The sequence below is a fragment of the Orycteropus afer genome, unplaced genomic scaffold (assembly GCF_000298275.1).
Source record: "Orycteropus afer afer isolate SDZICR_OR568_19922 unplaced genomic scaffold, OryAfe1.0 scaffold00346, whole genome shotgun sequence".
Classification (NCBI taxonomy): domain Eukaryota; kingdom Metazoa; phylum Chordata; class Mammalia; order Tubulidentata; family Orycteropodidae; genus Orycteropus; species Orycteropus afer.
The window spans coordinates 2,401,324-2,412,936 of record NW_006921933.1 but is presented as its reverse complement, the minus strand read 5'-3'; the positions used below and the strand labels follow the sequence as shown (position 1 = coordinate 2,412,936).

General features: G+C 42.5%; 1 protein-coding gene across 1 annotated transcript in view; it reads left to right on the top strand.

The window, feature by feature from the left end:
* CCDC149 (coiled-coil domain containing 149) overlaps positions 1–11,613 on the top strand; it is a 171,449-nt gene that overhangs the window by 49,529 nt on the left and 110,307 nt on the right. The window contains exons 2-3 of the mRNA XM_042782501.1: positions 7,663–7,824; positions 9,792–9,830. Coding sequence (XP_042638435.1) covers positions 7,663–7,824; positions 9,792–9,830 — 201 coding nt within the window. The remainder of the gene's footprint in view (positions 1–7,662; positions 7,825–9,791; positions 9,831–11,613) is intronic.

The window sequence follows — 11,613 nt, the reverse complement described above, 5'->3', positions numbered from 1 at the left end:
TTAGGTATCATGTTTATCTTTTTAAAAATCAACAGGAGCATGTATCCCTTCAGGAGCCCAACACTTGGCTTGGCTGACGTTTGACATATAGAAGACTCCCAGAAAACGTCTGTTGAGTGAATGATTGAGACCTACTGCAATGTGTAGACAATTCCTGTTAAAACAGTCAAACTATTTTTGAGAAAGTAGCCCTCTAGTTCTTTTCTGGGGTCATGTGGCTTCATCTCACTTGTTACAAGCTGGGGGAAGACCTCATTGTTTCTATATGGCTCCCTCTGAGGCAGCTGAGGGGATTATGCATGTGGATTCTTCTATTTCTTTTGCTTCTTCCTCAGTCCTTGTGGCTGAGGACAGAAGAGGCAGACCCATGAGATTCAGAGAGTTGAATGAAGAGATAAAGATTTTACGCTTTTGTTCTAGGTCCAGAAATTTTGTTCTAGCCAAAATCACAATTCCCCTTTCTTAGCTTCTTCGTGCCAGAAGTACCAACTGGCTGTGGTAGCCACCTCCATGACTATTCTGATTCAGTGCCCCCCCCACACACACACAGAATGGACAGAATGGCTGTGCTGTTAGGAATTAGGGTTCTGCAGGCTTGGCTCTAGAAAGGTTTGGGTTCAGATTCTGGCTTTGCAATCCCTCAGCACTCTTGGTGCAGTGCTTAAGGCATTTGACTGCTAACTAGAGGTTGGAGGTTCAAACCTACCAGCCATTCTGTGGAAGGAAGTCTGGGCAGTCTACTTCCATAAAGATTTACTGCCTACGAAACCCAATGGAGGCCACTATAAGTTGGAATCAACTCAGTGGCAGTGGGTTTGGTGTTTTGGTTTTGGTCTCTCATTTATAAAATGTATTATAGTAACCTCATTGAATTTTTACAAGATGGGAAGAATTTATACATGTAAAGCATATGTCACAAAACATTTTTGTTGTTGCTAATAATAACAGTGATGATATCCCTCTTATCGTTGTAGAGACTCAGCCGAAGTCGAGATGAGTGACGGGCATAATAACCCACCCCTATCTTCACATTCTTTGATATGGATTGCATTAGTGAAGGTGGACTGAGTTATAATTCCGTAACAGCCAATCCCCAAATCTCAGTAGTTTAACACCATGAAAGTTAATTTTTGGACCACACAAAGTTCTCTGTGGGTACAGAGGCTTCCTGGGGCAGCTGTCCTCTGTGCTGGCTCTGTGCGCCAGAATGTGTTTAGATGTATGCCTCCTCCATAGCAACATGTGCTTCCACAATAGTTACAATAGAAAGAGAAAACTTGGACCTTGACTCCTCCTTGCTTCCACCCTGGAAGTGACTCATATCCCTTCTAATTCTGTTTTATCATCAGGTTACACAGCTCTGCCTTACTCTAAAGTACTGAGGAGGTACAGTCCCACCAGGCCCACCATGTACCTGGAAGGAAAAGAAAACTGGAAATATTGCAGAGGGGCACTAATTTCTACTGCATTAGTGGCAAATCTGCTGTAAAGTGCTTTTACCACATAGCTTCAGCCACAGCACTCTTTCCAGCAAGGTGGCTGTCCTGGAGCCCTTCTATATAGAGACTCTGAAACTGCCACTGTTATAGGCTCCTTGGAAGCCATTGAGCTGGCTCTGTCTTAAACAAGGCTATTGTTGCTCTCAAGTTGGCACCAACTCATGGAGACTTTATGTGTAATCGAGTGAGACGTTGTCCAGTCCTGCACCATCTTGATGATCGTTGGCATGCTGGAGTCCGTTGTAGAAGCTATTGTCAATCCATTGCATTGAAAGTTCCCCACCTTTGCACTGACCCTCTACTTTATCAACCATGATATCCTTTTCTAGTGATTAGTTTTTCCTGATTACACGTCCAAAGTAAGAGAGGCCAAGTCTCACTATCCTTGCTTCTAAAGAACATTCTGGTTGTATTTCTTCTAAGACTGATTTGTTTGTTCCTTCAAACATTCACAGTGTATTGAATGTTCTTCTCCAGTACCACAGTTTGAACACATCCATTATTCTTCTGTCTACCTTTTTCATTTTCCAGCTTTTGCATGCATATGAGGTGATTGAAATGGCCATGGCTTAGGTCAGGCATACCTTAAGTCATCAGAGTGATAGTTCTGGGTGCTTGAGGTGAGTGATACATTCTAGATTGATGTCTCTCCACTCCCAGTGTTTCCTCCTTGCACCCTTCCCCCTATCATTGGATATGGTCTTAAAATTGTGAGTAACTCAAGTTGGAGGGCACCCTGGGAAGCCCCCTTATTCCTCCTTGAGGAAACTGAGGCCCAGAAAATGTTTATGTGCTTTGTTCTTTGTGATTTATAGCTTTTCCAACATCATGACCATTCATGGTTAGTCTGTTGTTGGATCTACCTCTAGATGGAGACTGATGGCTTTCTGGTGCCCACCTCCTCCATTGTCTACACTTATTGCCCCTCCTTTAGGAGTCTAAATCTCCCAAGCAAAGTAACATGGTGCACTGGGTTCTCCATTCTCATTTTGGTCCTAAGAGGAGGCTGCTCTATTTCAGATGAAGAGCATTTGCTGGTTCTTCTGAGCTGCCTGCTGAGGAGGATCTTTGTGACCTTTTCTTCCCTTCCAGTCTGTTGTCTGTTTCCAATTTGGCAGGATAGGAAACAGGACATTCTACCAGCTGTCACCACAGAATCTAAATGATCACAATTTAGATCGAGAATGAGAAATCCCATCGCTTTCCCTGACACCACGCACATCTCCCATTGCATCTCCTATTGCTATCTTAATGAGACTGCATATATAGGATTTTTGGCCGGATGTAGTAAAACATGTTGTTAACTTCTCTGAGCTACAAAAAGTCACACAGACACCCATCAGAATGACTTAGAGCTGGCCTTGCCTTTGAACCTGTGGGCTGCCAGTTGGTCCCTCAGTATCTCCACATGATTTTAGTTGGGTCTGACTTTTGAGACACTACTTTGATTTTCTAGTGCTGTTCTAACAGAGAATACCACAAGTGAATGGCTTGAACAAATGGAGCTTTATTCTCTTACACTTTAGGGGGCTAGAAGTGTGAGTTCAAAGTGCCAGCTCTAGGGTCTGGGTGAAGGCCCCTCAACCTTCAGCTCAGCTCTGCCTCTTGCTCCTGGCCCACTGAAACTGGAGGCATCTCTGACAAACCCAGGATCAACAAGTAAAATGGCACAGTCCCAAAATACCAAACAACATGGCAGATCACTAGTTCAAGTCCAGAAACAGTCCCAAGATCAGCAGGCAACATGACAGGCTCCTGAACGAAGACTCAGTTACATGCAGGGTCCAAGCATGCCAAAAAGTTTAAAGACCTTTCTCAAAGCTATCTTCTTATATACTAGAATTAGACCACATCCCTAAGGCAGCTACTCAGCTGCTCACAGCAGATTCTACCATGGAACTGATTACCAACCTCATCATGGGAAATAACTACATCCACCTGCCCAGCCACTCAAAACCAGGCCCAGCAAAGTTGACACAAAACCTTAACTACCACAGACACCATAAAGCTTGAGGTTCCCAGAGCTTGTTTTTAAACTATATGTTGAATAAGAATGGCCTGTGCTATGTGCTAACAGGGCAGATTCCTGAGCTTAGGGCCACAAGAGATTCCAATCCAGGGGGTCTGGACTGGAGCCCAGGAATCTGCATTTTGAAGACACATTGCTGGTGATATACAGCTGCAGCATTCTAGGGTTCCACCACGCCAGAGTGGGTGGGACTACCAAGAAGGTCTCATGTGGAACTCCCCACCTTCAGCCAGAGCAACTCCAGGTGGGGTCACTTTATAAGTGAAGCTTCAGCCTGAAGTGTGTTTGAAAGAGAGTTTTACTGATAAAATTAAATAGCCTGGAATAAAAATTTTGGAAGTCACTGCTCTGGACTAGAGTAAGCAAAAGAAAGGACCAGCAGTGGTCCTTCAACTCCACCCTTTTCTTGGTGTGTCTTCATTTTCTGTACAGAACGCATTTGCTTTCTTACTCTTTGATGGTGCTTATCAATGTTCTATGGATGGCACATAACAACAACAACGATGGAGGAACTAAATTGCCTGAGGTTCAATGCCTCAAAACCTGGACCGCTGAGTCTTAGTAGAGGCCCCTGGGCCTAGGTTTGCCAGCAGATTACTTAGATCCTGGTGTTGCCCTTCGCAGCTTCCACAACCCAATTCAGACTCTGCCTTGGGGAAAACAACTCTTTTTTTTGGACTCTCTGTTAGTTTCCTATGGCTGTTGTACTGAAGTACCATACACGGGGTGGCTTAAAACCATAGAAATTTACTCTCTGACAGTTCTGGAGGCTAGAAGTCCAAAGTCAAGGTGTCGGTAGGGCCAGTATCTCTCTGTGAGGGCCTTGGGGGAACAGCTGCCGTTGCCCCTTCCTAGCTTGGGTGTTTCTTGGAAATCCTTGGCGTTCCTTGCCCTGTAGATACATCACTCCCATCTTATCATGGCTGTCCTCCTACTATATGGTCCCAGGATGATGCAGACGGTTTGCACTCAACTACTCTGGTGGCGTAGTGCCTAAGGCATTTGACTGTTAACCAGAAGGCTGGTGGTTCAAACCCACCCGCCACGCCTCAGTAGGAAGATTGGGCAATGTACTTCCAAAGAGATAATGCCTCAGAAACCCAAGGAGTGGTCATTATGAGTCAGAACTAACTGGAAGGCAGTGAGTTTGGTTTTGGTTACTAACTAAAAGATTGGTAATTCCAACCTACACAGTCACTTGGTGGAAGAAAGTCCTGGCAATCTGTAAATATCACATCCAAGAAATCCCTCTGGAGCAGTTCTACATTGTAATCCATGGGGTTGTCATGGGTCATCATTGACTCAATGGCAATGGACTTGGTTTGGTTTTAGTTTCTTCTCTCTATGGCTCTCTGGGTCTCTTCTCTTTTTATAACCCCACTGCCTTAATGTCAATTCTGACTCACAGTGACCCCCACTGGGTTTCTGAAGCAGTAAATCTTTATGGAAGTAGATTGCCCCATCTTCCTTCTGTGGAGTGGCTGGTGGGTTTGAACCACCAACCTTCAGGTTAGCAGTCAAATGCCTTAAGCACTGCACTACCAGAGCTCCTTAAGGCCTTATGTTTAATTGGGACCCACCCGACTCCAGAATAACCTCATGTTAACTGATAACATCTTCAGAGACCCTGTTTCCAAACAAGGTCATGTTCACAGGTCTCAGGACTTAGGACTTCAGCATATCTTTTAGGGGAACACAACTCAACCCCTAACAAACCCTAACAGATTGCTGCTCATGGTCAGACAAGTTTGACTTCCACTTTGCCAGTGGCTGGGCCCTTGCCTGACCCACCTTCAGTAGACCAGAGGCTACATCTAGTCTTGCCTTCTGCAACTCACAGTGTCTCCACACGATTGGACTTTTTGTCCCCAAAGTGGGAAGACACTGAGTATCTTTGGGGTCTCAGGTTTGGATCTGACAAATTGAAGGCACAAACGTTGTCTTTGTGCCACCAATCCTGATAGCACTGCCCGCCGAGGCTGCTGATCATGGAAAAAGAACTGAAGAACAAGAGCAGATCTGTTAAATTGTGTGTAAATGGTATTTTTTCCTGTGAAATCTCAATACCTCCCTTAGGACATCACGGTTTAGGTTTTGAGTCTCTCTCCTCCAATATTTACTTGTTTGGGGGTTTTACTCTTGAGAAATCACTGTGGAGAGAGATCCATTTTGCCTCCATGAAGACCATGTCACAGTCTCAAAATCCAGGACATTTTAAGGCAGGATTCCAACCTCATTACTGCGAGGAATAAAATTCACCCAAAGTGGAAGTGCCCTCTCTTAGAACTCACATCCGTCTCAGAAAGGCTTTTCTTTCTCCTTTGTTTTTGAAGGTAGGCAATTACTTTTTTAAAAAGAAAAAAAAAAAAAAAAAAAAAATTGTGCTAATGCACAAAATTCTCTTTTTCCCCTTTCATTTATTTGAAATTGAACTTACCAAAGTCAGTTCTGAGCGAGCACTATATATGAGTAATGCTTTTCGTCCATAAAAGAGCATTGACTCCAATGGTCTGGGAGTGTTTGATTCCCCCTCTGCTTTGTGAGAGCCTCCGCAATGACAAAGTACTCATGTCAGAGTGTATAATGAAACTATAAATTGTTTTCATGAATGCTCTGAATTTGGTCTTTTACGGGGCAAATTCAAAAGGTATTTAGTGCCACATTTCACATGTGTGAATAACATCAGATGGTGCAGTATATCCAATAAAACTACAGCGTCCTAGTCGGGCCCACACTGGCCAGTGCAGTGATTGAGTGTTAGGTGAGGGTGGTCAGGATGGGGGGTGGGAAGTGGGGACAGGGAGCAATGGAGAGATCCCACAACTCCAAGGCAAGGGTCCCAGCAAGGTGCACCTGGTGATTTTTGGAGAATTTAAAGGATGGTTGGAATACGTAACTCGTAGAATGGATCTCTGGGTGATGGGTGCCCGTCTTTGAATCACAGGAGTTGTACAGATACAGGCTGAGTTAGTGAACAAATTCTCAAGTGACAGAATGTCTGCTCAGCTTTATGGGCAGGTACAATCTATTTCAGTGATTTATTGTTCAATTAAATTATTTTTAATGACATTTTTGGTGCTCTTTCTGATTATAGAAGCTATGGACGTTTGTTTTTTTTTTCCTGGATAATTTAGAAAGCAGAGAAAAGCTTAAAGAAGAAATTTTTTAAAAACTACACATACAACTAACTTTGCTACCTGTTAGTAATATGTTTACAAATTTCTACTTAAGTATTTTTCTATGTATATAATTTTATAAAATTTTAATGAAATTGTACGTAATTTTATCTAGGTATATAAATCTTTTAGAAAAAAATGAGGTTCTGGCTGTAAATGTTACTGTTGTTGTAGCTGCTGTTGGGTTGGCCTCTAACTCATAGCAACCCCTCCTTGGGTTTCTAAGGCAGTATCACTATGGAAGTAGATTGCCCAACCTTCCTTCTGGGGAGTGGCTGGTGGGTTTGAACTGCCAACCTTCTGGTTAGCAGTCAAATGCCTTAGGCACTATGCTACCAGAGCTCCTAGCAAGCTTATGAATAATGGGATCAGACCCTTGTACCCCGTAAGGCTTGCACTGGCTGATTTTTGGAAGTAGATTTCCAGGCCTTTGTTTTGAGTCTGTCTTAGTCTGGAAACTCCATTGAAATCTGGTCAGCATCGTAGCAACCTTCCACTGATGGATGGGTGGTGGCTGTACATGAGGTGGATTGATGGGGAATCAAACTCAGGTCCTCAGGTCTCCTACGTGGCAGTTGAGAATTCTACCACCAAGCACCACTGGCCCCTCTGTATGTATGTATGTGTGTATGCACACACCACATATACACATACATGCACACATATCCATTTTAATATCCTGCTTTTGTACTTGTTCATTAAATCATTTTAGCTGTCCCAATTTATCAAAGTTCATTAATGTCCAAGAGTTTTGGCTCTGTCATGAGCAGAGTATATGTCAGGCACTGTGTAACGTCCTTATTGGACATTGTATCACTTACCAACAAATGTCTCTGGATGTAGGATCTCTAAAAATGAAAGGGGCAAAAGAATCCACAGGGTGTGTTAAGTACAGGGTGTGTTAAATGCAGGCCTGTTGATGTTTTTGACCAGTCACTCTCATTGGTTTGCTTTGCAGTACCTCGTGTGTAAAAGGAAACTGGAGAGTAAAAAGGAAGCCCTGCTGATCCTTTCCAAGGAGCTGGACACATGCCAGCAGGAAAGAGACCAGTACAAACTCATGGCCAATCAGCTCCGAGAACGCCATCAGTCCCTGAAGAAGAAATACCGCGAGCTGGTTGTACGTATGACGTCAGTTGTTTTCCTCCCTCGTGAAGATAGGGGGCTGGGAGGTGGATTTTAAAATACAGTTTGTTCAAAATATGGTTCAATTCAAGCAGTGCAGAAGTAGAAAGGTTCAGAAGTGAAGAGTGAAGACTCACCACCCCCATCTCCTCCTCCACCTGGCCCCACTCACTAGTCAAAACGTATGTGCTCCCAGATGGCTTTCCCTGCCCATACAAACCTATGACTACATCTATGTTGGAGTTTGAGTGTGGCTATTTATTTATTAATTTACTCATATGGAATTTTTTTTAAAGAGGATTCATATTGTAAATCTGTACTGTCTAATATGTTAGCCATTGAGCCACATGTTGTCATTGTGGTTAGGTGCCTTCAAGTCAGCTCCGACTCATAGCGACCCTGTGCATATTAGAACGAAACAATGCCTGGTTCTGCACCAGCCTCATGATCGTACTATACCTGAGTTCATCATTGCAGCCACTGTGTCAGTCCATCTTGCTGAGGGTCTTCCCTTTTTTCGTTGCCCCTCTACTTTGCCGAGCATGATATTCTTCTCCAAGAACTGGTCCCTTAGGACTTGACCAAAGTAGAGCCACATGTGTCTATTGACGTTTAATTTTTAATTAATTACAATGAAATGAAGTGAGAAATGCAGTTCCTCAGTCTCACTTGGCACATTTCATGGACTCAACAGCCACAGTTGGCTGGTGGCTACTGTGCTGGACAGCATGGATGGAGGCCATTTCCATCATGGCCGACAGTTCTGTCAGACAGCATTGTATACATGACTGTCCTGAAACTTGTTCTTTTCACTCAGCACCTTAGTTCACTCAGCACACAGAGCTTCCTCATTCTTTTCACCAGCTGTGGTAACCCATGGTGTACATATTTCTAAAATTGTTAACCTTTCCCTTACTGTAGGCATTTAGACTGTCTCTAGGTTTTCATACAGCAAGCTGTGGAAGGATGCAGATTATACAGCAATGGAAGAGACTGACTGCCTGGTGCTCTGCATCCTTGCTTATTTTTCCCATTGACACCATCTCTTTTGAAAGCACTGCTGCCATTTGGCAGTGGCCTGTGCCAAGAGTCATTGAAGTGTCCTGGAGCAGTCACAGAGTAGAGCAATCCCTCAGATCAAAATCATGTTGACCTAAACCTTTAAGTCACACATAAACAGCATTAGCTAGAAGGGGACTTGTTTGGTGAACAGTTGTTCACTACAGACATCTTTTGCTTACCAGGTGGTATGAAAAGGAGAGGAATTGAGTCATTGAAAGACAAGAGTCTGATAGAATTTGAAGTTCTCTGTTAATTTTCTTTCACTTTGAGTAATTCCTACCTCCACCTTGCTCCCCTCCCCTCTGCCATTCTCCTGCCCTCAGAGAACACTTGTGTGTGTGTGTGTGTGTGTGTGTGTGTGTGTGTGATGGTGACCAACAGTCCCAATTTACTTCAGAAGTAAATGGCTCCTGAAGTTACCATGGCCATTTACTATCTTCTACTTTAGACCAGGAGTTTTCCAGGGTGTGGGTCTTTAGTACTAAAACCAAGAAAGTCCTAATCAAAAAGTTACCACCTTTGAGTGTGTGTGTGTGGTTTTGTGGGTGTCTTTCTGCACATCATTATTCCTTTGGATCTAGCTATATAAAAGAGGAACCCAAACCAAATGAAATATTCTTTCACTTGAAGCTGTGCTCAAAAATAATTTTGTTAAATCCAGTTTTGTTCCAGTTCACATGATTTTAGAAAATATTTAGGTTTGGTCCTAATTGGAACTAAAATAACTCTGATTTAGTTTATAGTTAATTTCTTAAAAGGTACATTTGAGCTTGGTTCAGCAGATTACTGGTTTAAGGGCTGCTGAGGGTAGGCATCTAGATTTAGACTCATAGTTTGGTTCATTTCCTTGACTCTAAGCAAATCTATTTTTTTGAAAAAGTAACACTGGTTTCCTTATAGGATGGAGATCCATCACTTCCTCCAGAAAAGAGGAAACAGGTAAGACTTATTCTTGTTCTTTGCTAAAGCTCAGATTGTCCATATTGATGTCCGACAACAATTGGGCATACTCAAAGCCAAACCAAACCTGTTGCTATTGAGTTGACTCTGACTCATGGCACCCCAACATTACAGAGTACAACTGCTCTAGGGTTTTCTAGACTGTAATCTTTATGGAAGCAGGTTGCCAGGCCTTTTCTACTTGGCACCACTGGGTCAGTTTGGACTGCAAACCTTTAGTCACGTGCAAACTCTTTGTACTATCCAGCCACTTCTTTGAAAGGATCATGGATCCCAAAATGTATTTTAAAAAATAAATAACCAAACTCACTGACATCAAGTTGATTCCAACTCATAGCTACCCTCATTGGGTTTCTGACGTGGTAAGACTTTACGGAAGTACCTTGCCTAGTCTTCCTTCTGCGGAGTAGCTGGTGGGTTTGAACTACCAGCCTTCTGGTTAGCAGTCAGATGCCCTAGGCACTACTCCACCAGAGCTCCTTCCAAAATATGTAGAGAAGAGCTTCTTTTAATTTCCCAGAATCCTTTGTATCCATGAATCCTTTCCATTGTGGTTATAGACATACTGACTGTGAAGAGGAGTTAAGAATGGGGCAAAATGGAAGAAAGTACATGAATAGACTCCATTCCATTTCTTTTTGGGAATCCTGGAGAAGCAGAGTTGAGAGCTCATGGTCACTGAATTTTAGCTTACTATTGTTGTTGTTGTTGTTATGCTTACTATTAGGTGGTTGAATATTGTTTTGCTGTTTAGGTCTTGCTGCTTCAGATTTGTAAAAGCCATTTACTATCAAAACTCACAAGTTATCAATAAGATTCTATAGAAGAATTCTGATGAAGAGGGAGGAAATGTGAAATAGAATTTCAAAATCCTCATGGAATCCAGACTTTCTGGAGTCACTGAGGCTGCTGACCCCAAAAACTATTGCCCTGTGATTTAACTATAAGCTAAAAGTGAGACTATCCCCTGAAGTCATCTTTAACTAATAATTAATTTTCATAATTAGAAAAGAATGTCTGCCTGGAGCATTGTGTTATTTTAAAGAATTACCTATATGAGATCAAACTGACAATAGCTACTTGGAAGGTTAAATGAGAAGCTTAGGAGGCAGTGAGTTTGCATAGATGAAGGTGAAACAACTTGGAGAAAGTTATCAAGAAAGCTGGCAAAACTTGAAGAATGTAACCACTGCCACTGAACTTCACATGTCGAAATGAGTTGATATAAATGTTGGCTGTGAATATCTTCACCAGCCAACCAACCAACAAAACAACTCACAAGTTATCCTTTGACCTTATTGTTTTTCTCCTATATGGTAACTGCTGGCATTTATTAATCATTTCCCCCCCTGGGTTTGGATGCCCACCATTATCAGTGGTCAAATCCTTACATACTCATGGATCTGATTTTGATCTTTCTTTTCTCTTCCATTGAGCATCCTGTGTAGTCCTACAGTTGGATCACATGATTCTAAAAACATTTTGCTTTATCCTTCTTTTATTATCTGATGGGCTAGTCCCCTTCTCTTTACCCTTCTTTTTCAGATTTTGATCTGATTTACCACCTAAACCTTAGAAAAATTTTATTGTTTCCTTTTGATCTCTCACACACAAATCCTGTAGATATTTTGATTGGGATTTTCTTAATTTTTTACATTAATTTTGGGACAGTTAACACTCCATAATATAGTGGCTAAGGCACTTGACTGCTAACCAGAAGGCTGGAGGTTCAAACCCACCAGCCACTCCTCGGAAGGAAGGT